Here is a 27,267-nt window from a genome sequence, read left to right on the forward strand (position 1 = left end):
TGTTAGTTGTTGATTAGCTGGATTATTGGTGCCAAACTATTTTTTTAGTGAGTGTGTCATTGAATAAGTGAACGCAAATGTTTTATGGTCCATTAGCTGCCTAGCAACCACCGTATGGCTTCCCATCATCAGAGTTTGTGGTAGCCGAGAGCTGATATGAATTGTGCTGTGACACTATTGCTTATTTCTAACACAATTGCCCAAAACTATACAAGGGATGGCAATAAATAAATATTTACAGTATCTCACAAAAGTGAGTACACCCCTAATATTTTTGTAAATATTTTATTCTATCTTTTCATGTGACAACACTGAAGATATGACACTTTGCTACAATGTAAAGTAGTGAGTGTACAGCTTGTATAACAGTGTAAATCTGCTGTCCCCTCAAAATAACTCAACACACAGCCATGAATGTCTAAACCGCTGGCAACAAAAGTGAGTACACCCCTAAGTTAAAATGTCCAAATTGGGCCCAATATTTTGTGTGGCCACCATTATTTTCCAGCACTGCCTTTAACCCTCTTGGGCATGGAGTTCACCAGAGCTTCACAGGTTGCCACTGGAGTCCTCTTCCACTTCTTCATGATGACATCACGGAGCTGGTGTATGTTGGAGACCTTGCGCTCCTCCACCTTCTGTTTGAGGATGCCCCACAGATTCTCAATAGGGTTTAGGTCTGGAGACATGCTTGGCCAGTCCATCACCTTTACCCTCAGCTTCTTTAGCAAGGCAGTGGTCATCTTGGAGGTGTGTTTGGGGTCCTTATCATGTTGCAATACTGCTCTGCGGCCCAGTCTCCGAAGGGAGGGGATCATGCTCTGCTTCAGTATGTCACAGTGCGTGTTGGCATTCATGATTCCCTCAATGAACTGTAGCTCCCCAGTGCCAGCAGCACTCATGCAGCCCCAGACCTGTCTTTGTACTCCTCATCTGGTTGCTGCCACACACGCTTCACATCATCTGAACCAAATAACTTAATAATGAACCCTATGGAATATATATATATGTGTGTGTGTGTATATATATATATATATATATATATATATATAAATTATTGCCTGTCCATGTTTTTGTGTATAAATCTGAAAAACTGAAATTGAAAGCAGATTGGCAAAAAATAGTGGTATACGGTTCTAATGTAGCCAATACGTTTTAAATTGCTTCATAAGTTGTACCTGTTTATCTGCAGACTTTTCTACATTTGTTCAAAGTCCAGAATTTATAAAGTTTCTCTGAGCTGTCAGAAAGCTGGGGGAGGGGAGCTGAAATTACACACTGCAGAGCCCAGTGAGGAGAGCTCTGAGAGCTTATTGGGGGCACGGGACACACCTCCTTTACACAGCACACAAGAACAGAGCTGAGGCTGTCAATCTCCGGGAAATCCCTCCCCTGTCACCTTTTTTCTTTTGATGCCAGGAAAACTTGTCAAAAGTGACTCAGGCTGATAGCAGAGGAATGAAGCAGCAGGCAGAAATGACACTTAGTGCTCTAGATTGAGACAAGTACACGCTATAGAGGAGTATGGTTTGTTCATATTTCGTGTCTGAGGTTTACAACCACTTTAAACAAATAACTGTTCATTAGGTGTTGTGTTTTAATGCACAGCATTTTATGAGTTGCAGTGCCATTCATTTAGAATGACTCCCCAGAGCGCAATTACAGCAGCGGGCAATGCACCCGTGATGCAGCATACCACAATGCACTAGCCTAAAAATGAAACAGGCCGCATGCACACAGGATGCTTATTTACCTCTCCATGGAGCCAACAGCATTTTTTGCAGAAAAACTTGTAAAAGTGTCTAAAGCTTTTTCAAGCTTTGAGGAGCTTTTACTGGCATCAAACTCTTGGGCGTTAATTCCTTTTATTGGGCAGAATAAATCATTTATTCTGGCCATTAAAAGGGATTCCTGCTTTTAAGTGCGTTTAGCAGTGTCAATAGTTTTTTCTACCCAAACTCTGCTGCCCCTGAAAGCTCCTAAAAGCTCCTGCCACTAAACGCTGCGAAAAGCCTGTGTGCAAGGACACATAGGCTAACATGGAGGGGCAATTAGAGGCAGGAAAAAAAAAACGCTTGACGTCCCTAGGAGCAGCTGTAAAAATGTCCAAATAAAGGAGCAAGCAAAAAACAAAACTCAACACCTACCCACTCAGCGCTTATGGAAAAAATAGTACTGTAATACTGACAATACTGGGTTGACAGCTGCTGCTATATACAGTATTAAACATAAATCAGGTGCATAAATAAAACAATATGTTCTACATATACACTAGCAGCGCTACTGGGTAAATCCCCTTATACCCTGTAATATATTAAAAGACAATCAAACTCCAGGTTGTTTTTGGCACATGAATGGGTAGTCCAAACAAAATAGTCCTTTCGCATATATTTGACTGCAACCAATAAAATCCCAATAGTGTATAGTGGAATCTGCCTTAAAATTCTTGAAAGGTAGATGGTAAACGCACACCTCCACCACACCACCGTGAGCCCCTAGGTATTGCACACGTACCCTTAAGACTTAAAGTCTGGCGCTTTGGATAGTACAAAGGATTGGTCCCCCTCAGTCCGCCTGCACTCACCTCGGTCCTGGAACCACCTCTGGATAGCAATCAGCACTCCTCCAGAAAGTCTCCCATATCCATGGCCATATAAAATTATAAAAGGGGACCCATAGTGTAATACGTAACACAAAGGCACTTTATTGTAAAAAGACTTATACAATTACACTCACATTCGCTTATAAAATATTCAGCATGTATAAATATACCAGAGCCCCCGCTGCTCCTTACGCTCTGCCTTTGTGTTATGTATTACACTATGGGTCCCCTTTTATAATTTTATATGGCCATGGATATGGGAGACTTTCTGGAGGAGTGCTGATTGCTATCCAGAGGTGGTTCCAGGACTGAGGTGTGTGCAGGCGGACTGAGGGGGACCAATCCTTTGTACTATCCAAAGCGCCAGACTTTAAGTCTTAAGGGTACGTGTGCAATACCTAGGGGCTCATGGTGGTGTAATGGAGGTGTGCGTTTACCATCTACCTTTCAAGAATTTTAAGAAAGATTCCACTATAAACTATTGGGATTTTATTGGTTGCAGTCAAATATATGCGAAAGGACTATTTTGTTTGGACTACCCATTCATGTGTCAAAAACAACCTGGAGTTTGATTGTCTTTTGATATATTACAGGGTATAAGGGGATTTACCCAGTAGCGCTGCTAGTGTAAAAATGTCCAGTGCGCATGAGGCCTTATCCATTTGAGTGACCTTCCATGGTCATGGTTTAAGCCTATTGAGAAGAGAGCAGTGATCAGACAGGTGTAATGCTGACTTATACTTCTGATAACAGTTCAGGAAAGGCTTTTTTCTTTTCAAACATGACTGTGCCAAATGTACAAAGCCAGCTCCACAAAGATATGGTTTAGTGTGGAGGAACTCAAGTGACCTCTGAGTCCTGCCCTCATTCCTACTGAACACGTTCGGGAGGAACTTTCAACACCAGTTGGGAGTACCTGACCTAATAATTGTTCTTTTCCCTGAATAGGCACAATGTCTCATTGACACTCTTTAAAGTCTTGTAGAAAGCTTTTCTGAAAGTGGGTAGGGGGTTAACTTCATATTCATGCTCATGGTTTTGGAATGGGATGTCCAACAAGCTCAGTTGTCTGGAAGCTTTTGGCCACCTAGGGCCAATAGCAGTCGAACTTTAGTTTTTTCCCCCCCTTGGGATTATACATGGTTATCTGCCTGTACAATACACAAAAGGTGTTCATCTGATTTATCTACAACCATCTTTTGAGCAATTGCGCCTCCAATATACCTGAATCCTGCTGTCCATCTCTCCTGCAAAACTGGCCCTCCTGAATCTAGTGACATAGAAATGTACTAATGTACATCTTATTTTGCTACTAGCCTAATGTTTTATTTATGAATACTTTTAAAAGATTTTTGGAAAGGAGGCAATCCATCGTATGTATATTTTCTTTGTCTAACCCAGCGGTACGCAACCTTTTTGGTACCAGGGACCAGTTTCGTGGTAGCTAATTTTTCCAGGGTTCGGGGGGTGGACTGGATGTTCACAGAGTCTGTCCTTATCTTTGTACACGCTTTTTGTAGCCAGCCAAGAGTCTCAATTCTTGTTTGATGTATCTTTGCCCATTCTTCCTTACAAAAGTCTTCCAGTTCTTTGAGATTTCTGGGCTGTCTGTCACGCACTGCTCTTTTAATGTCTATCCATAGATTTTCAATTATGTTGAGGTCAGGAGATTGTGAAGGCCATGGCAAAACCTTCAGTTTACGCCTCTTGATATAATCCCCTGTGGATTTCATGATGTGTTTAGGATCATTATCCATTTGTAGAAGCCATCCTCTCTTTAACTTCAGCTTTTTCACAGATGGCATCAAGTTACCATCCAAAATTTGCTGAAATTTTATTGAATCCATTTTTCCTTCTACTCGTGAGATGTTCCCTGTGCCACTGGCTGCAATACAACCCCAAAGCATGATTGATCCACCCCCATGCTTAACAGTTGGACAGAGGTTCTTTTCATTACATTTTGTGCCCCTTCTTCTCCAAACGTACCTTTGCTCATTCCAGCCAAAAAGTTCAATTTTAACCTCATCAGTCCACAGAACTTGTTTCCAAAATGCATAGGGCTTTTCTATATGTTCATTTGCAAAGTTTAAACGCTGATTTTTGTGGTGAGGACGTAGAAGAGGTTTTCTTCTGATGACTCTTCCATGAAGACCATATTTGTACAAGTATCTCTTTATAGTGGAATAGTGTACCACAACTCCAGTGTCTGCCAGATCTTTCTGGAGGGATTGTGCAGTCAAACGTGGGTTTTGAATTGTTTTTCTCACAATCCTGCGAGCTGTTCTGTCTGATATTTTTCTTGGTCTTCCAGATCTTGCTTTAACTTCCACTGTTCCTGATGACTGCCATTTCTTAATTACATTCCAAACAGAGGATATTGACATCTGAAAACGCTTTGCTATCTTCTTATAGCCTTCTCCAGCTTTGTGAGCGTCAACTATTTTCAGTTTCATTTTTCTAGACAACTGCTTAGAAGATCCCATGGTGCTGATTGTTGGGGCAAGGTCAGATGATTCTGGGCATTTAAAACCTTGGATGACATCACCTGGTCTTCCCAGACGATGATTGAGAACAATCCATGACACTGGCAGGTCTCAGCCTTGCAAAGGGGGGCAGTGCATGCTATAAATTTTGCAGAGTGCCCAACTTTTGCAGACGCCATTTTTTTGCTTTCTGTCATTTTGAAAGTGTCAATGGTGGAAATAAAATCCAACTTTTGTTGGCATATTATAAGAATGTCTAATCTGTAATTTGATGCCTTTTGATGATTTTTCCATCTTTCCTTGGCTTCTTTATGCACATTAATACAAATTTTTACCTGGGGTGCCCAAACTTTCGATCCCCACTGTATGGGCTAAAATAATAAAAGTCCAAAAAACACTATTGTAGTGCATTTGAATGCATTCACATTCTAAAGTGAAAATCCCCCTAAATGGAAAGTATTCACAAATGGTGGATCCTTTAGGCGATCAGTCTTATAGAAAGATAATGGATGGTGAATAGTACTGTAGAGAGGAAAGAAGCCTTCACCAATCACCCAAATGTGTTGCTGCTTACCAGAAAGCGTGGATCCACATAACAGAGATCCACACTAGCTTCAATAGTAGCTGAGAACCCTGGGTGTGCAGCACAAACGGTATCCACTCTCTTCAGATACAGTAACCTTCCAGGTGTATGGATACAGGCTCCAAAGGAGTAACTCACTGGTATTTATTAAAATGAATTAAAACCACTCGCATATATGGAGCAAATAGAACAGCGCAGCACATGTCCCATGAAAGTATTCAGTTGTACGGTGGGTAGAGGTTGACAGCAGATAGCCCGACCTCAGCCTTCTCCCCCCCCTCACACCACAACCCCCCACCCACAGTTCCTCCATTAAAGCAGTCCCACAGTGTCCCCTATTCCCTTTCATACCTCAGCCCCTCTTTACATTGGAGTTCCCATTTACAGTTCATTCCCCAGAGGCTGCACTGTAAAGGGACATGGTGATATAATGGGGACTGCGCTGTAAAGGGGCACAAAGATGTAACAGGGACTGCACTGTAAATAGGGTACTTTGATATAAAGGGGACTGCACTGTAATGATTGCAGTGTCCCTTTACAGGGCAGTCCCCTTTATATCACAGTGTCCCTTACAATCACAGCCCCCGTCACAGTGCCCCTTGCAGTCATGCACCCAGGGCCGCTGATAGGGGGGGCACCAGCCCTCTTGTAGGGGGCCCGAGCACACAGGGGGGCCCACACAGAGAGGGGGATTAGTGATGGACAACAAATACAGAAATCTTCCTCCAGCACCTGAATCTGATCTGCCCCTCTCCCTGCTATCAGCTTTTATCTGTTGAGAAAGAGACAGTTGTCCCTCACTAATCCCCCTCCTTTGTGTGGGCCCCCCTCCCAGCACTTATCTCTGCTCAGGAGTTTATTTGTAAATTGTAACTTTGTTTCTCTCTCTCTGTCTCTCTGATCACTGAGCTCCAACTGCCCAGCCTGTATATTTTTCTCATCTCATCTTCTTTTTTATTTAACATAGTTTTTTTTTTTAGATTTAGCAGGAATTATGCGAGTTATGTTATATTTGTGTCTGCTAATAGTGATTTTGTTGTAATTTTAGCTAAATATATCTTTAATATTTTCTGGGGGGACCCTGCCAGGTAGTCTGTACGGGGGCCCCGCGATTTCTAACAGCAGCCCTGCATGCACCCCTCCCCCTTTTCTCTTTAACTGCCTTGTCACAGTGCCCAATTTCAGTCTCTGCCTCCCCTGCACAGTCCTACATGTGGCAGGGTAGTAGCAGTTTTCAGCTGTGTGGACTTCTCCCGGGTCTTCTGCTGTCAACCTGTCAGCAGGGTAGGGGGCAGGAGAAGCAGCAAATCTGGATGGAGGGTGGGAACTGCCAAAAGGTATCATGTTAATATGAAAGACTCCCGCTCTCCAGAGCAGATCTCCAGCTCCTCCCTCCCGCCCGCTGCCATGTTGAAAGGATGACATTGGCGATGGGATGGGAAAACACACAGGCTCAGTGACGCAGCCACACAGCAGTAGGTGAGCGGCAACCGCATGTACTGTGATGGTTCTGTCGGGACCACAGTTGCTGCTCACCTCCCGCTGCTCGACCCGGCCATCAACAGGCCATTGACTTTTCTTTTAAAGTTTGTTTATAAAGAAATGTTAATCGCTATCAAGTTTTGTGAATATAGCATTAATGACTTGGCTTCATAAATGAGTTATGTACACTGTTGGAAATAATTTTATGTTGGCAGCTCTACTTGTTTATAATGTAAGACTATTTTGGCAGGGAGGTAGGTTACAGAGGCCCTCCTGATGATTACACACTCACACGCCAGGGTGTGGACACAAATGTGGACACGTGCCTGCACTCACGTATGTTTATATTTATGCTAAAAGGTGATGATAGTTAAAGGTGAATTCTGGGCACAAAAGCTTTTACTGAACTATTTTTCCTCAATAGCCACAAAAAACAAATCCCATTCTCCTACCCCACCATATAAAATTTAAAATACTAACCACAACATACATGGCCATTCACAACATCACCCCCAGCTACATCACCAACCTCATGTGCAGCTATCGCCCAAATGGTTCTCTCCACTCCTTCCAACACCTCCTGCTATCTAGCTCCCTTGTTACCTCCTCCAATGCTCGCCTGCAAGACTTCTTCAGAGTCTCTCCCATCCTTTGGAACTCCTTTTCCCAGTATGTCCGGTCAGCCTCTACCCTGTCCGCCTTTTGGCGACCCATGCAAAAGCACTTCTTCAGGGAAGCCTACCCCACCTCCACCTAAGAACTGTACCCGAGTCACCTACGATCATCCCTGCAGCTATTACCTGTTGTACCACCTCCCCTTTAGATTGTAAGCTCCACGAGCAGGGCCCTCCTATTCAATCTGTACTGTAATTGTACCCCCCCCCCCCCTCTACATTGTAAAGTGCTGCACAAACTGTTGGCGCTATATAAATCCTGTAAAATAATAATAATAATTCTAGCATTAAAGTATAGCTAAAACCAACCATTGTCTTTGCAATCCCTGTCCCCCTATAGACACTCCTAAAGATCTGAAAGAAAATGGTAAAGCCTCGTACACACATGTCGAAAATCGGCAGGGAATTTTCGTCCGACGACCGATCTGCCGATTTTCGGCTTGTTAGTATGATGCTTCCCACAACCGACTCCGACTTTTCGGCAGAAAAAAATCTGGTGTGCAGGCTATAAAATTTTTGTCCTCCGTCAAAACATAGGCCGATTTTCATGCAGTCAGTACAGATTTTGACAGGGAAAAATCTTATGAGTAAGACTGGGCATGCTCAGAGAAGAAAGAACACAAAGAAAGCAAACCAACACATGACATCACTTCTGAAGTAGAATTTTGTCGCGCGAGAAAATTTGTGTGCAGTCTGGGCACATTCCAACCAACAAAACACCACTCTGGACAAAAGACGGACGACCGGTCGGCTGATAATCGTTGCGTGTGTACTAGGCTTAAGACATCCCTTCTTAGATGGTCATCAAAGGAATGAGTATCCCCATCAGAAGATTTGGATTTTTCCTAACTTGCAGCTCCATCGCTTCTTGGCATTTTGGCTAAGATCAAGTGTATTATTAGTTTTCGGGAGGAAGAAAGCGGGTGTCTTCTGGACTAGGGGGATGCCGGTTAGTGTTTTCCTGATATAATAAGGGGGTAATGGTGTGAGGGACCCTTTTCCTCCTGGGCCTGGTTTACCAGGCTTGTCCCCAGTTCAAGGCAGGGCTATCCCCAAGTTCTGATTCATTTCTAATTTGAATGGGGCTGCATTTGGCTGGCCTGGTACTGGGAAGCAAAAGGGAAGCTCCTTATGATGTGCCCCTGAGGGTGGAATTCCAGGGGTGCCAGAAATGGCACTTTGGGTTGCATAATAACAGTGTTTTTGCTGGCACTAGGTCATATCACTTTGTTTTACTTGCGCTATATCTCTTGGACAGGCCTTTTGGCCAGCCAGAGCAATTTCTATATCTGCCAAAAGGCCCACTGTGTATGACACATAGCACTTTTTTTTTCTTTTGATATTTGTCACTATTTCATGAGTACTTACACTGCATGTGTGGTGTTTTGTTGTGTGTTTTCACAGAGAGTGCAGGTCATCAGGGGGCCTGACCTGATGTTGAGGAGAGGTTTGTGGCCTTCAGGTCTTTTGTTCTTCTCCATTTGGAGGGGTCTCTCTCTTTGAGAGCTACTCACCTAATACTTTGTAGACCGGCTTTGGCTGGTCCCTAAGGAATGGGATCTACGTGGCTTTGGCCTAGGCGGGCCATGGTGTTCCTTGCCTTGAACCCCAGTAGGTTAAGGGTTGGAGGCCCTTTTCTCTTTTGTTTATCAACAGACACAGTGCTCCATAAATCATAACTACTGGGTTATATTGCCTCCTCCAGGAGTAGGACAAGGCAGAACAAAAAACACCTGGCTATGCCCATGGACCGCCCTCAGCTGGTATATAACCCCCCTCTCTGCTAGGTAATCAGTTTTAATCTGTCTAGTCTGGAGTAAGGAGCTAGGCTCCCGCTGGGATCTCTGGTCCTAGCAATTTTCCCCCGTACATCTTTTTTGTTTTTTTCTCTCGGGAGATCTGCAATCAACTGCCGGTCTGGGCGACGGGCTGGATAATCTGGATCCAGTGGTCCCCCTAGCCCAGCCAGCGAGCATGTGCAGACCGCAGCTACACACTAGGTCGGCCACGACATAGCTTCGCAGACAGAGGCTGGCCCGCGAGTTAAACGTCTCGCAGGGTTGCGTAAGACTGGGCTTCAGTCTGAGTCACAGCGGTCCCTTGGCCGACAGCTCCCCTACTTTCATGGCGAGGATTCTGTCGGGAGCGTTACCTGCACCATGGAAGGGAAAGTACAGTCCCTCCTCTCCCCTTTTGGCTTTTTTTTTGGGGTGGACACGGGTAACCTCCAGGGACATTCAAACCTGCCTGGAGGTTCCCTCCTCCCATCCTTAAAAATCCCTCAGTTAGCTGGGCTTCCCCCCACTCCTTTTCCTCTCTGTCTGGACCTGGAGTCTGGTGGGGGTCCCAGGGCAGAGGATGCAGCGGAGACCCCTAGGGTCTCCTCCACTATCCCCACTCTGTAAGGGTTCTGAGATAGTGTGTCCTGCCCTGGTAGTCTGGAGGGGTCCCAGTGTAGGAGACCCCTAGGTGCATGCCCCATTGTTTGCAGTGTAGGTATAGTCCAGGGGGGTCCCAGTGCAAAGTGCGCGGTGTAGTCTCCCCGAATGTGTGTCTTACCTTCAGAAGGGGGTCCCCTTGCAGAGAATGCCGTGTTGCACAGGGCACAGGGAAGATCCTGCAGCTGATGGTGGCCATTTTCCCTTAGTCTGACTGGTCTCCAGTTGTCAGCCATATTTGTGTAGCATGATGATGTCACGGGGGGCCATTTTCCCTTAGTTTGGCTGGTCTCCAGGTGGGGGGTCAATGTTTGTGTAGCCCGATGATGTCACAGGGCCATTTTCCTTAGTCCGGAAAACGCTGGGGACGACGAAGCATCGTGGGGATGCCGAAGCTCTTCCTCCTCAGTTTCCTCTTCCTGTGCCTGGGACATATGAACAGGGATGGCGTCCTTGGTGATGCTGGGTCCGAATTCTTGGCGCTCCTCCGATCTGTAGGGTCCCTGTTAGCTCTCTCTCTGCTGATAGGTACCCTGAGCCGCCTTGGGGGGATCCTTTAGTGGTGCCAAAAGATCATTTTTGTACTGCAAGGTCATCCTTTCCTTGAGGAGACTCGTTCACATCTCCCCCACTGTGGCGTGTGGGCAAAGACCCAGGAGGAAGCAGCCCCCGCCTTTCCCTGCTCAGTCTGTCTCATCTGATTCTGAGCCTGATGCTGCCTTGGACGCGGCCCATCCAGGGGGGGGCTTAATATCACACCCCCAGATCTATCCGATAATGAGGGTGATTCCTTTATGGTCATAGCAGCGAATTAAATAGGGCTGGTAGATGCACTTATCACTGCAGTGCGTGAGACTTTAAAAATGGAGAATGCGGCTGATATAGCCATGGATGTGGCTATTTAGTTTCGTACGCATAAGTCACCTCGCACTCTAAAGGTGTTTCCTTATGTGCCTTATTTTGACAGGTTTTTCTGTAAGGAATGGGAACAACCAAAATTACCCTTTGTGGTCCCCAAACATTTTGCTTTAAATTACCCTTTTGGGGAGTCACTTTTAAAAAAGTGGACTAGTCCACCAGTAGTGGTCCCTCCTGTTTCCAGGTTGAACAAAGCTACCATGATCCTAGTAGAGGAATCCCCATCCTTTAAGGACCCAGCTTACAGGAAAGCGGAGGCTGTGGCACACAGCATGTTTACTATGGCTGGTTCGGCATTGCAGCCAGTCTTTGCCTCAGCCCTGGTGTCTCAGACCCTAACTGAATGGGCCAAGCCTTAGCACCAGGGCCTGAGGGGTGAGCAGGTCCCTGCTGCTTATGTTGATTTAGCGGACCAGTTGGTCCATGGGCTGCAGTTTATTTGTTAAGCAGCTTTGGATACAGCTCCTGTGCTGTCCAAACCATCTGTTTCAGTGGTGGTGATTAGGCGCATGCTGTGGCTTAAGAATTGGTCCACAGACCAAGCCTCTAAGGCTGGCCATACACTATACAATTTCCTTGTTCAACTTTCCTTTAGATTTACCAAAACCATGTAATATAGGGTCAAACCTAAACACTTTCAATTTGTATGCAGTCAGGCAGGCCCTTGCACTACGTAGTTTAAGGTAAATCTAAAGGAAATTGAATAAGAAAATTGTATAGTGTATGGCCAGCCTAAGAAAGCTCTCATTGAGCTGCACTTTCAAGGTGATCACCATCATTAAGGGTATCACGGGTGGGAGTTTACCTTCCTGCCATAGTCTAGGAAAGGGAAGGAGCCTCGTCGCAGATGGGGGCCCCCCTCCTCAGCACATAGAAAATACTTTTCTGCTTCTGGGACGCGCAGAGTAAGGGCAATAGATCTTTCAAATCTTCCTTGGGAGGTTCCAAGCAGCCTTTTTGCCCAGCGTACCTTTTTAAATTGTAGGGAAAAGGGTTATTCTTTTTTGTGCACGGTACATTGTTTTTGCAGAATATAGCATGTTCTATTAAAAAGCTTTGCTGAGTAATACAGTTGGCGTCTTTCAGCTCTGCACTGAGCTTTCATTGTTCATCACGGTAGAATAATGAATCGCATTGATACAGATGGCTGTTGGGCAGCACCTGGGTCCTGTTCTGCCAGTTCAACCGAAAGTTATCATTGAGGCTGATGAACATAACAGGGTGGTAATTTATTGGCTGCCGCACAGATCCTTGTTTTCAGCTCAGTGATGTAGCCTGGTTTTAACCAATCGTATTCAGTCTTGCCTTGTCTCAGCCAATCCTAATATTTCAGTTTTGAATCGATGGTCACATTTTAGTACTGGATCGATGCTTCTAAGGGCTCTTTCACACGGCCACTCCGCTTGTCCGCAAATCATCCTATTTTTTTGCAGATGATTTGCGGGCATAATGTAAGTCTATGGCATTGCGGATGTCAGCGGAATACCATCCACTGGCATCCGATTTTCTTCCTTTCAGTTCTGTTCCGTTTTTTGGAACGGAACAGAACCCTATTTTTGTTCCGTTGAAAAAACGGAAAGGAAGGAAAATCGGATGTCAGCGGTGTCATCCGCTAACATCCGCAATGCCCATAGACATACATTATGTCCGCATATCATCCGCAAACGGATGGGATGATATGCGGGCATACGGAGCGGATGACACAAATGTCATCCACTCCGTGAAAAAAAAAAAAAGTCCCGCAGCGGACAAGAACAGCGGAGTGGCCGTCTGAAAGAGCCCTAAGCCTTGTTTTTTAGCTTCGAGTAAGACGATCTACTGAAATACATATATGTCATAGGTGTGCACTGGGGGTGTGCCTGATGTGCCTGGGCACACCCTAATCACCCCATGCAGCGCAGATTCCCCCAAAGCCCCCCAATGGGGCTCGTAAAAAATAACAATATAAAATTGTAAAAGAAAATACTTGTGCAAATATCTGCAACTCAATGTAAAAAAATTGCAGGGCCTCTGCTTACAAAAAAAAAAAAAAAAAAAAAAAAAAAAAAGAAAAAACACAATTGTTTGTGGCTTTTAGAATTGTATAATTTGTTTCTATCATTTTCTAGTAAAAAATGCATATTTTAACATGTAAAAAAAAAAAAACTGCTTCTTTTTATATTGTAGCACTGCCCCCTTGAGGACTGCTGAATTCTTCACCTTCGGATCCCCCTGGGTTACCATTAGCAACTGCAGCATGCACAATTTAACACTTTACAGATGTTTTGGAACTACATTTCCCATGCAGTGTAGTTGAGCATCATAGGAAATGGAGTTCCAAAACATCTGAGGTGCCAAGGTTCGCCTTCACTGGTGTAGGGGATGTAGTTGTTTTTTTGTTGTTTTAATTAGGGATGGAAGAAGGGAAGAATGGGATACTCCAAATTGAACTATTCGCAATGGATGAGAACTCTCACTGATGATGCAGCCAGGCTGCAGATTCACCTTGCCACTAGATGAATTTGGCATTTCTGTAAAGATCACTTGTTAGGGTAGATTATCTTAACTATACACTCCTAGTATCCCCTTTCACTCAACAGACTGATACCCGTCCTCTGACTATTCTACACCAGGGTGGCCCCCCTCAGGTCAGGCCCCTAGACACGATACCCTGTACTCACAATACTGTTTTTTGAGGGTCTCCAGTGTCTTTACCCCTCCAGTCCGCTCTCATGGACCTCTGGGTTCAGTTCCTTTCCTTTGGTCCCCAGGCCGACCGCCTGTGACCACGTGCCACCACTACAGAGGTGGAGGCAGCCACCACCCTCCCTCCGGGACTCTACTCAATAGCCAAAGACCCTGCTGCACATGTGCTCCTGGCTTTTATACAGCATACCACAATGCACAGAGACAGCCCGTCTCTGCCAATCACCAGGACTGTTTCAAAGCCTGTGTACCCATTGGTCAGGTTTCCTCCCACTGTCCAACATGCCTCCCTATTGGACCAGTGTGAAACACTCTCTAGACCCAATGAATCACACACTGAGCACACTGAGCAGACCTAACTCACAGATTCTGCTCTCTGGTAGGCAGAAAGCAATATAGATTTCCCTGCTGCTCCTCTGATAGGCAGACAGCCAAAAACTATACTCCCTCTCTAGCACCTACCTAGGAGGGTGCTACATTATTATTATTATTACTATACAGGATTTATAGAGTGCCAACAGTTTGTGTAGCGCTTTACAATATGAGGGAAGACAATACAGTTACAATACAATTCAATACAGGAGGAATTGAAGGGCCAAGTGAAGCAAAAGGCAATAACTGAGGGGGGATGAGCTGATGGAGAAAATGGAGGTACAGTTGTCAGGTGTGGGTAGGATAGGCTTCTCTGAAGAGGAGGTTTTTCAGAGATCATCTAAAAGCTAACAGAGTAGGAGATAATCGGACAGATTGGGGTAAGGAATTCCATAGGATTGGAGAGGCTCTGGAAAAGTCCTGGAGGCGAGCATGGGAGGAGGTGACGAGGGAGCTAGAGAGGTTTTCAGAGGAACGAAGAGAGCGATTAGGTTGGTATTTTGAGACTAGGCTAGTGATGTAGCTGGGAGATAAATTGTAGATGGCTTTGTAAGTTGTTGTTAGTATTTTGAACTTAATTAGTTTGGTGATCGAAAGCCAGTGGAGGGATTGACAGAGAGGAGTAGCGGACACTGAGGTGTCATGAAGTGGTTGAGGAAGACGTTTTGTCAGCTATATGTAAAAATGTTTCCTGATTTTTATTAAATGCAAAATATGACCCAATGTATTTATTTATTTTTTTCTATCTCTGCCAGGACTTTAGCTTTAAACCTTCCCTAGGATAGGTAGAAAAAAATTGTCAACTTAAAGTGATAAAATATACTACAACCTTTAATGGGGTTGGGGGTCTTTTTAACAGTCGCAAACAAGTGGAAGAAAGGGGGGCAGCACAAACGTGACATAACTCATGCTGATTTTTAATTACTTCAAACCAGGAAGAGCAGTGTTTTTTTATGCTGAAATGCCCCCCTCGGCTTATACTTGAGTCATGGCCTCACTTGACTTTTAAAAATGGCGCTGCCCGGCGCCAACACATCACCGCACATGCGCCGTCTGCTCGGGAATAGCTGAACGTGTACGGGCTTTCCCGAGCATCGGCAGCGCATGCGCGGTGACGTGTTGGTGTCAGGCGGCACCATTTTTAAATGTAACCGCCTCCCTGACAGGTAAGTGAGACTCCTCCCTAGCCCCTGCATTTCCTCATGCAGTGCTGCAGGCATGGTACAGGACATTCTCCTGTACCATGCCCGCAGCACTGCATCTTCTGTACCATCTGTGCCATGCCTGTGCCATCACGTGTGCCATGCCTGTGCCATCACCTGTACCATGCCTGTACCATCTCTTGTGCCATGCCTATACCATCACCTGTGCCATGCCCGTACCATCACCTGTGCCATGCCTGTACCATCACCTGTGCCATGCCTGTACCATCACCTGTGCCCTGCCTGTACCATCACCTGTGCCCTGCCTGTACCATCACCTGTGCCATGCCTGTACCATCACCTGTGCCATGCCTGTACCATCACCTGTGCCCTGCCCGTACCATCACCTGTGCCCTGCCTGTACCATCACCTGTGCCCTGCCCGTACCATCACCTGTGCCCTGCCCGAACCATCACCTGTGCCATGCCCGAACCATCACCTGTGCCATGCCCGTACCATCTCCTGTGCCATGCCCGTACCATCTCCTGTGCCATGCCCGTACCATCTCCTGTGCCATGCCCGTACCATCTCCTGTGCCATGCCCGTACCATCTCCTGTGCCATGCCCGAACCATCTCCTGTGCCATGCCCGAACCATCTCCTGTGCCATGCCCGAACCATCTCCTGTGCCATGCCCGAACCATCTCCTGTGCCATGCCCGAACCATCTCCTGTGCCATGCCCGAACCATCTCCTGTGCCATCGCCTGTACCATCTCCTGTGCCATGCCCGAACCATCTCCTGTGCCATGCCCGAACCATCTCCTGTGCCATGCCCGAACCATCTCCTGTGCCATCGCCTGTACCATCTCCTGTGCCATCGCCTGTACCATCTCCTGTACCATCTCCTTTAGCATGCCTGAACCATGCATGTACCATCTCCTCTACCATGTCCACAGCCCTGCATCTCCTGCACCATGCCCGCTGCCCCTGTTTTGTGTCTTGTGGTGGTCCTGTTGGGTCTCACTACTAGTTCACAGCTGTAATGTAAATAACCATTTTCATGGCATAGGGAACCATGCCTGAGAATGTTCATCTACAGACCCTAAATACCTTCAAGTTAAACAAGAGTATGTGAGGAGAGGGATATTGGTAGGAGAATAAAGAAAAGGGATCCCAGGTAGCATCGGCAAGCAGTATTGTATAAAAAAGGAAAAAGGGGTTCCCAGATCATCACAGTACTGACGGGGGGGGGGGGGGGGGTGGGGGGTACATCACATGCATTACAAAAATGCCTAGATGACAGACTGAAAAGCTTGGTAAGGTAGAATTTGTTCCCCATATGCACCTCAAGGATTCATTTTTCATCTTAATTGAAGTGTCCCTTTAAATCTGACCATAGGAGGTCCTCTCCCACGTATTGTGTTCATTGTCTGTATAGGGGATGGATGTGATTTAGGATGTTGGTTTCCCAGCCATGTGATAAAGCCTTCCTGGAAAGCTCATCACTCTTCTGATTACACAATGTGTTTTGTGCACCAGCAGCAATGACGGTAACAAGTTGACTGACCATCTAGGACAGATCAGTAATTGGCTCGTCCAATTAAGCATTGGAAGAATGGAGGGTAGATAGAATGATTAAAGAGCAAGTCACCCAAATCCTGACACATCCAGGGAACAAATAGAGGATTCATCAGAAATACTGTGACGTCACACTCTGTAAACCCTACTGGGAATTATAGGAAATGAGAGGGACAGGTTTTCATTGACTACTCACTCAATAAACTTGACTATGTGATCGACTCCTAACGGTGTATTCCAGGAAAATATGAAAAGTTTGCATTTAAACTAAGTTGAGTGGACTCATTTCACCACAACAGTGAAAGAAAGGGCATTCTGTCCCTGATCCTGTATCCAAAATATCATCATTTAATATGGCAGTCGTTAATACTATGGAAGGAAAATGTTTTGTTTATTTAAAAAAAAAATTCACATATATAAAAAAAAAAAAAAATCAATAAAAATGACATAAATCTTTCCTGTAGTTAGTAGACGTGATAACTTTTGCACAAACCAATCAAAATACGCTTATTGCGATTTTTTTTTTATTTTATACCAAAAATATGTAGCAGAAAACAAATTGGCCTAAAATGTTAAAAAAAAATTAGATTTTTAAATTATTTTTTTTGGGATTGTTATATAGCAGAATGTGAAAAATATATATTTTTTTCCCAGAATTATTGCTTTTTTTTTTGTTTATAACGCAAAAAATAGAAATCGCACAGGTGATCAAATACCACCAAAAGAAAGCTCTATTTGTGGGAAAAAAAGGACATCAATTTTATTTAGGTACAGCGTTGCACAACCACGCAATTGTCCATTAAAATAACGCAGTGCCGAATCACAAAATATGGCCTGGTCATTAAGGGGGCAAATCTTTCCGGTCTTAAAGTGGTTGTAAACTTCTGAAATAAAAAATGAACAAAGCATGTCATTCTATAGTGTGTACCTGCCTGAACCCAAAGCACCTAGAGTGATTTCTCCCATTCCTGTCATCTCTGACAGTCTATGCCGACACCAGACAATTGGGAGAGATGCCTCCCTCCCCCGCACACAGGTGAAGGCCTCAGCTGTCTGTGCATGTTTTCCTATGAAACTGTGTAGAAGGGGGTGTGTCCATTATCTGCACTCAGGTCTCAGAATACACTCAGCTCTCTGCTCTATGCTGTGCAGTGTGTGACATAAGATCCCTGCTCCCTGCCTTCTGAAGCTCAGAAAAGCTGTGTAAAAGCTGGATGTAAATTCTGGAGGGATGTTTAATCTCTGAGGCTAGTCCCGTCACTGGGTATATGTAAAGATTTACAGCCACTAAACAGAGTGGACTGGCTAACTTTAGCACAACTGCAGGAATTTCTGGTTGACATCACCGGTTCGATTGATTTTACTTGTTGCCGGGAGCTGAGCTGGAATTTATCTGGCTGATGGATTATTTGCTATAAGACGTGTTACCTTCCAATCTCTAATGGCACATTGTTCTTGTTTTTTTCCCCCCTTTAGGAGGAATCTCGCATCCTTCGAGTTAAGATTGTGTCTGGTATTGATCTTGCAAAGAAAGATATCTTTGGAGCAAGGTAATTGTCAGAATTATTTATACTCTTTGCATTGTGTTTCATGTCTATCTAATTATGTCTGACATTCCGTCTTATTGAAGCGGCAGATTCTGCAAAATGTAATTCCGCTTGCAGAGTTCCCGCTGTGCACTGGGACTTGTGGCACCTACACAGCGGCAGATTTAAAGTCTGCCCGTCCCTTGGTTTAGGTTTCTGCAGACAAGTGATGGTGATGGGTAAGAGGTTGTTTGCAGACAGCTCAGTTAGAAGTTGCTTGCCACAACCAGGGCTGCTGATAGAAGTCGCGGGGCCCCGTACAGACTACCTGACAGGACCCCCCCAAGAAAACATTAAAGCTATATTTCGATAAAAATACAATAAAATCCTTATTAGCAGACACAAATACAATATAACTCACAGAATTCCTGCTGAATCTAAAAGATGAAGCTGAGTTGATAACTAAATCTGTGTGTGGGGGGGAGGGGTGCCGGCTCATGCACTTGGGTGCGGTGGTCTTTACAGTGTGAATCAGGGGTTCATTTATGTGGTTTGAGCCCCCTGGAGCTGTACAAACACAGTAATTTGACAGGTGTGGGGGTGCAGGTGTACAGCCCGAACACAGACATTGTGCATTTGGGGGCCACTCACCTGCACACCTGTCCAATTAGGGCCTGCGGTTGTGTTCATACAGGCGCTGCATCCCCATAGAAAGACAGGCGGCTCCGGCCCAAACCCCTTCTTCACACAGCCAGAGTACCTGTGGGAATGAGCCCCTAATTATATTTTTCTAACCTAAAAAATAGATCTGTCCAGCGATGTGCTGTCAGTCCTAACAGGGATTCCATCTTCATCCGGTCTTCTCTCTGGTTTTTTGGGCTCCAGTTGTTTGGCCAAATTGTGATGATGTAACTCACACGCATGCGCACACAGGTGTCCTGGTCATAGCACAGCTCTCTCAATGGATTGTATGTCATCCATTAAGAGCGCAGTGCACATGCGCCAGTGCTATCACCAGCTGCTACATATAGGAGATATACACATGGGGGCCACTCACCTGCACACCTATCCAATTAGGGCCTGTGGCTGTGTTCATACAGGCGCTGCATCCCCATAGAAAGACAGGCGGCTCCGGCCCAAACCCCTCCTTCACACAGCCAGAGTACCTGTGGGAATGAGCCCCTAATTATATTTTTCTAACCTAAAAAAAAGATCTGTCCAGCGGTGTGCTGTCACTACTGAGAGGGATTCCATCTTCATCTGGTCTTCTCTCTGGTTTCTTGGGCTCCAGTCGTTTGGCCAAACTGTGGTGATGTAACTCACACGCATGCGCGCGCAGGTGTCATGGTCCCAGCACAGCTCTCTCAATGGATGACACACCATTAAGAGTGCAGTGCACATGTGCTGGTGCCATCACCGGCTGCTACGTTTAGGAGATTCACTGTATCTACATTTAAGCCCTATTATAGGCTTACCTGTAGATACAAGATAAAAAGTTTACTACTGCCAGATCAGTTAGTAAATGGGTAAATAGGAGTTGATACATGGGTGCCGAGGGAACTGACCATGTAGGGGAGAAGAAGCAAAGTTGCATAGATCAGGAAGCAGTCTGGGGGAGAGGAGTGAGAAGCCCAGCTACATAAAGCACACTAAACTGCACTGGGACAAAATAACAGGCTGCTATGGAACCGGTGTATCAGTAAATTCTTCACCCCATGGGAATGCAGCTGATCAGCTGTGACTGTGTCAGGAAGACAAGCAATTGGGGGAGATATGAATAAATATACAGGCTGGGGCAAGGAGTATAGGAAGAACTGCAGGGAGAGAAACAAAGTTAGAGATAACAAACTCAGGAGCAGAGCTAACATTAGAGCCAGGGCTGGGAGGGGGGCGCACAGGGAGGGGGGACTGTCTATTTCTCATCAGATAAAAGCTGGCAGCAGGGAGAGGGGGACAGATCAGCTTTCAGCTGCTGGAGGAAGATTTCTGTAAATGTTGTTCATCACTAATCCCCCTCTCTGTGTGGGCCCCCCGGCGTGCTCTGGGTCCCTACAAGGGGACCAGTGGTCTCTCCCTATCAGCAGCCCTGGCCACAACCATGGTGGAATCCTTCAGGCGCTTAGTCTGTTACTCTGCAGTGTGCAAAGGCTTATTTTATTGCACGTCGATAGAGCAGTTCCCGCCAGCTATTGTCTTGAGTTAGGAGTTGACCTCCTGCACCCTGTGTCCAGACTCAGGACCTACCTTGAGGGCTTGTACATGTAAAGGGCAAAAAGTAGGGATGCACATATATAACGGCCGCCAAAAGTAAAAGGGCCATGTTATTAGCGTTTTGTGGATAGAAACAAAGCTGCTGATAATGGCCAACAATAAATCCATATTTATTTAAATTCATGATATTAATTAAAAGTTGTATAAAATACAATTCTATATAAAAAATATATATATTATTATTATTTTTTTTTTTTTTTAAACTGTCCATTTCGGTTTAGGTTTTTGGGCCAAGTGCATCCTGAATTTTTGGATTGTTCTAGAATTTTATTTTTGGTGCACCACTAGCAATAGGGGTTACTTGCCTAAAATGGCTAAACTGGGATGGACCCCAATCTGGCCCAATCAAACTATTGCGTCAGTGCATTGTGGTTCCATTGAAAATGAACGCACTAAGGGAACTGGCGTGAATTTTAACACACTGTAAAGCACAACTGTGCATTGTGCAGTACTTGTTTGGAAAAGAATGATGTCTGATTCTTATTTTTAGATGTTTTTTTCTGTTGCCAGTCTATTCAGGCACAATTCTTGTTAAAGGGCGGGCGTCAACCCAATGGGCTCAAAGTGTAGGGTTTGAATGGGCTCTCAGTATTTCCAATCAGGCTGCTTTGTCTTCTGGTATAGCCAATGCTGGCTTTGTCGACTTGCATCCAAAAAAAAAATAAAAAAGTGAAAAAAAATAGAATCCAAAGAACCCAAAACCCACAGTTGATCTAGAGGAAAGCAGAAATCCCTTTAAAAAACAGGGAAAAAATTTATTTTTGATCCCCTAAAGGCAATCAGATGGTGGATCAACAGTCTACAGTATTTTTCATATAAATATTTAATATTAAAATATTAATTTCACAGCTTTTACTGTAAAGAACACCTTCTATAAATTAAGGCTAAGCCTCTGCTCCAGGCATTGAGAAAGTGTCTGACTTGTCTATTGCAGTGACCTTAAAGTGAAGTTTTTATTTGGTTCGTTACTATACGGACCATTTAGACATGTCATCTGCATTGATGATGCAGCTTTTATTCTGCTTACAATATATGTGAACCCTTACTTTGTAAAACAACCCAGAAATGAAAGGCAAAACTTTTGTGTATACATATAAGAAAAAAAACATAATACCTTTTCTTTTTTTTTTTTTCTTTTTTTTTTTTGTAGAAGTGATCAGATAATTCCTGTTCTCAGCTGCATAAGAGGCTTCGAGAGCAGGGGATAGAGAAACAGATGTACACTGATCTTCCTAGTGAATGGCTGTGGGAGGGGGGGGGGTGTCAGCACACATCTTTGCCATTAGAAGACAGGCAGGCTGTGCTTCCAGCATAGCCAGAAAACTGACCATGCTGGGATGGATGTGCTCTCATGACTACTTTGAAATCAGAAAACAGAGGGACTGGTAGGATCTCCAGGTTTTTCCTATACCATACAAAGAGAACAGGATATATTTTAGCACACGTACATGGTACAACTGACGCATATCAGGAATATAAAATGTTGGGGTAACATATTCTATAATGACTCCTTCAGGCAGGGAGGATAATATGCTGTGCTGGGAATTTTTTGCATAGTATTCAGCAGGTCTATGTACTTGCCTAAGAATGTCTTTACTTGACCTGGTCTTGGCATATGATGTGCATCACTTGGCATGACTGGGTAAGAACTGGGCTGTGCAAGGCCGTATTAAGTGCTTCTGACTTTGGTCCGATTGATGATTGGTTCAGGAGCATAGAAGTGCAAAAGAGGACAGGCAAATGTGTCACTGCTTTCCCCAGATTCCTCCTGCAAAGCTTGATTGTAAATATGATGATATTCTAGTGTGCTGATCATAGACAAAAAGTTGGGTTCACGCTGTTGTACTGTGGTATCATGCAAAAACATGCATGTTGTGTGTTGGGGTGCTGTGGTGTCATTCTTAATGGCATCCCAATGTATGTGTTGTAGTGCCCTGTTACAGAAAAAGATCATGCCCTAACAGTGTAAGCGAACTCTGGGAATTCAGATGTAAAGGGGAACTGTGCAATTTCATATATAAAGCGGAAATGTGCAGCTTCAGATGTAAAGGGGAACTGTGCGGCTTCAGATGTAAAGGGGAACTCTGCTGCTTCAGATGTAAAGGGGAACTCTGCTGCTTCAGATGTAAAGGGGGAACTCTGCGGCTTCAGATGTAAAGGGGGAACTCTGCGGCTTCAGATGTAAAGGGGGAACTCTGCGGCTTCAGATGTAAAGGGGGAACTCTGCGGCTTCAGATGTAAAGGGGGAACTCTGCGGCTTCAGATGTAAAGGGGGAACTCTGCGGCTTCGGATGTAAAGGGGGAACTCTGTGGATTCAGATGTAAAGGGGAACTCTGTGGCTTCAGATGTAAAGGGGGAACTCTGCGGCTTCAGATGTAAAGGGGGAACTCTGCGGCTTCAGATGTAAAGGGGGAACTCTGCGGCTTCAGATGTAAAGGGGGAACTCTGCGGCTTTAGATGTAAAGGGGAACTCTGCGGCTTTAGATGTAAAGGGGAACTCTGCGGCTTCAGATGTAAAGGGGGAACCTCTGTGGCTTCAGATGTAAAGAGGGAACTCTGTGGACTCTGATATAAGGAGGGACTCTTGTAATTAATTCCATATGAATAGAAATGTTGTGTAATCACAAAATATATGTGTAGTGTATACCAAAACTCTACCCAAGACAGCAGGAAGGGAGCCTTCTGCAGAACATGTAAAAGGGTCTTGCTGTAGGACCGTAATAAAGGGCCCCAGGCTCGGAGGGGGTGGTGGATTCAGGGGGGCCCTTCATGGTTTTTTGCATTGGGGACCTAAAGGTTCTAGTTATGCCTCTGATGTAGATGTGATCTATACCATAGCAAATCTTCAGTTTTTTTAAATTCAGGTCCAGATCTTGCATTGCAAGCTATCAAACAAATGGTGTACACTGATAGAGTATGTTTCTCAGTTTGAAGGATTGCTTCTTGTTACTATGGTGTCTTTTTAGGTTACTCGAAGCTCTTATGAAGATATTAAGTCTTGAAGGGATCTTATTCTTATTGATCCGGCCTTTTTATCTTGGCCATCATCTTGTAGACTGGATCCCTGCAAGTACAGAGGATGTAATTGCATGCCGCCGCTCTAAAAGCCTTGCTGGCAATTCCTGTAGAATAACCACCAGTGTTTCTACTCCATCCCCTCCTATTATTGTCAGAATTGTCATTTTCTGCTATTATCACCGCCTCTCTATAGAACCGGCCATTGCACATCTCCAGATTCTCTGTCCTTCCCATTGGTGGCACAAATACTGCTATTATTTCTGTTTCTTGAGGAACCTGTGATATTTTATTATTGCTGCAGACAGGGCTGCTGTTAGAAATCACGGGGTCCTGTAGAGCCTTCCTGACAGGGAACCCCCACCCCACCCACCCGGGGGTTCAGTGAAGCAGCGGCACTGACATTGCCCCCCTACACCCCAAAAATGAGAAAAAAATTCCTGGGCCCCTTTGTTGACTTGAAACATAATTTAAGCCCTGATAAACATGTAGGAGTGGGGGTGTGGTCTAGTAAAATCAATGTATTCATTTAGGAAGTAATGAACAATAACTTTGCCCTTGGCCCCCCTGTTTAGCTGATGAGGTCTGGGCCCAGTACAACCAAACCTTTAGCACTGCCTCATCAGCGGCCCTGGCTGCAGATAAAAACTGTTAATATCTCTTCTTCGCTAATGACTAGATAATGGACGCAGAATTAGATTTAGCTGGAAAACAGAGCTTTGTGTTTGAAGATGTGGTTAGACTTTATTTACTTCTATGTGCAGCAAAACAATCTGCATAAATTATTAATAACTGTCCTTATAATGGGAATTTTCAATGTTAGCCAGGATCTCGTTTTGTAATGCTTATACAATGCTGTAAAAAAAGTATTTCCCCCCCCTTTCCTGGTTTTTAATTTTTTTTTGGGATATTTGTCACACTTAAATGATTCGTATTGTTTGCATGTCCGCCATGGCCTGCAGTTCTTTAGATGTTTTTCTGGGTTCTTTTATGACCTCCTGGATGAGTCATCGTCGTGCTCTTGTAGTAATTTTAGGAGTCTGGCCACACCTGGGAAGGTTCACCAGTGTTCCAATTTTTTTCCATTTGTGGAAAATTGCTCTCACCGTGGTTTGCTGGATTCCCAAAGCCTTAAGGCCCGTACACACGCACCGATTGTCAGCCGTAAATGTTTGGCCAACGTCCGATCGGCCGATTGTCGGCTTGTTAGTATGATGCTTCCGACAACCGACTGCGACTTTTCGGCCGAACAAAATCTGGTGTGCATGCTATAAATTTTTTGTTGGCCAACAAAGAACGGCCAATTATTCGTCAGTCAGTACAGATTTCGGCCGACAAAAATGTGATGATCAAGACTGGGCATGCTCAGAGAAGAAAAAACACACGAAAAGTAGACCAGAACATGACATCACTTCTGCAGTTGGTTGTTGTTGACCGACAAAATTCGTGTGCAGTCTTGAGCACTTTTCAACCAACAAAACAGCACCGGACAAAAGACGGCCGAACGGACGGCCGACAGTCGGTACGTGTGTACGGGGCTTTAGGAATGGCTTTGTAACCCTTTCCAGACTGATCCATGTGTAGCGCTGTCCCCGTAGGGCTTGCTGTATGATGACTTCTTGGGCCTCCTCTGATTACCTGCAAACAGTCACTTAGGGATTGCTCACTCATCCATCCTTACTCCCAATGGCTCGTTACTCAATAAACAGTCCAGGGGTTTTGGTTTTATATTTATTGTGGAACTTGGATCGGAGAAGGGAATAGTGGGATACTCCAACTTCAACTATCTACAGTAGATAAGGACAACTCTCACTTGGCCTCACCGTGTTATTTGTGGAAGCAGACACACTGCTTTAACAATACTGATACTTGTATGGCAGGGTTACATCTTCTTGCTCTCTCCAGCAGCAGGCTTGATGCAACTACTTTATCTTCAGGATACTCTCTAGCATCCCCTTGACTGACACCTGTCCACTGACTCTTCTAGCTGAAGGGATGGCCCTCTCAGGACAGGCCCCATGACACAGAGCTGTACTTATATGCAGAATCAGATCCTTTCCAGTGTCTTCCTTCCAGTCAGCTCTGCAGGACCTCTGGGCTCAGCTCCTCTCTGACTCTAAGGTCCTCAGGTCGACCAACTGAGGCCACATGGCAACTTCTGCAGTGGAGGGACAGCCGCCCCCTCCCTCTGGGACCCCGCTCTTAAGCAGAAAGACCCTGAGCACATGTGCCCTTGCATTTATACAGTATCCCAGCATGCACCGATGCACTTTCCTCTGCCAATCACCAGGGCTGTACTAAATGCCTGTGCACTTATTTGTCAGGATTCCTCCCACTGTCCAATATGCCTCCCTATTGGACCATTATGAAACACTTCAGACAAACTGAGCTGCACCTGAGCACCATGAGCAGACCTCACTAGCAGATCCTGCTCTCTGGTAGGCAGAGAACAATATAGATTTGCCTGGCAATCTCTCTGGTAAGCAGAAAAGATCCAAAACGATACTCTCTCTCTTCTCTAGCACCTATCTAGGAGGGTGCTACACATGCTGAGTACTTTGTTACTCATCTGTTCTTGGATTTCTGTAGATCGCGGCATGATGTGTTACTTTTTGAGATCTTCTAGCATGCTTCGCTTTGTCAGACAGCTTCTATTTTCTATTTAAGTGATTTATTGATTCAACAGGTCTGGCAGTAATCAGGCCTGGGTGTGGCAAGCGAAATGTAACTCTCCTCCTTTCCGAATAATGTGGTTAATCACAGTTCATAATTTAGTAAAGGGGGGGATAATTACTTTTTTACAAAGGACCTGGGGGGGGGGGGGTTAATTACTTTTTCCCACAGCACTTGGCAGGTGTAGACAGCGTTTTTCCCCAAACCACTTGCCGACTGACCCTACAGCAGTTTTACTGGTACTATGCAGCGGCTGTCCACAGGAGCACATATATACGGTATTCCGCATTTACGGGTAGCGGGCACGAATGGGCACTGTGGGCCGATCGCTCCCACTGTGATTATGCACACAGAGAGCCAATCAACAGATACCACAGACTCGATGTCTGCCGGCACCCATCAATCATTTGTTACACTGACAGAACGCCAGTCTGCCTATGTAAACAAGGCAGAATGCCATTCTGTCAGTAGGGAAGGAATGGATCCTGTTTTCCTGCACTGCAGGGACATGGATCTATGCTTTCCCCTAGTAAAAGCACCTCCCACACAAACATTGGCTAGGCACACAGTTAACCCTTTGATTGCCCCTGGTGTTACCCCTTCCCAGCTAATGTCATTAGCACAGTAACCGTGTATTTTTTTTTAGCACTGACCAGTGACCACTGTATTCATGTGACTGGTTCCCAAAAAAGTCAGCGCCCGATTTGTCCACCACAATATCGCAGTCCCGCTATAAGTTGCTGATCGCTGGCATTACTAGTAAAAAGAAAAAAAATTCCATATAAATATCCCATAATTTGCAGCACTGGTAATCAATGCTCTGA

At 45.0% G+C, this 27,267-nt stretch overlaps 1 protein-coding gene across 2 annotated transcripts in view; it reads left to right on the forward strand.

Moving 5' to 3' along the window:
- The window catches only part of NEDD4L (NEDD4 like E3 ubiquitin protein ligase), a 629,231-nt gene that overhangs the window by 225,322 nt on the left and 376,642 nt on the right, over positions 1–27,267 (forward strand). For both annotated transcript variants that reach the window (XM_082259755.1, XM_082259756.1), the window contains exon 2: positions 18,434–18,507. In XM_082259755.1, the coding sequence (XP_082115881.1) occupies positions 18,434–18,507 (74 nt within the window). The remainder of the gene's footprint in view (positions 1–18,433; positions 18,508–27,267) is intronic.

This window comes from Pelophylax lessonae (assembly GCF_965119305.1).
Source record: "Pelophylax lessonae genome assembly, chromosome: 1".
Taxonomy (NCBI): domain Eukaryota; kingdom Metazoa; phylum Chordata; class Amphibia; order Anura; family Ranidae; genus Pelophylax; species Pelophylax lessonae.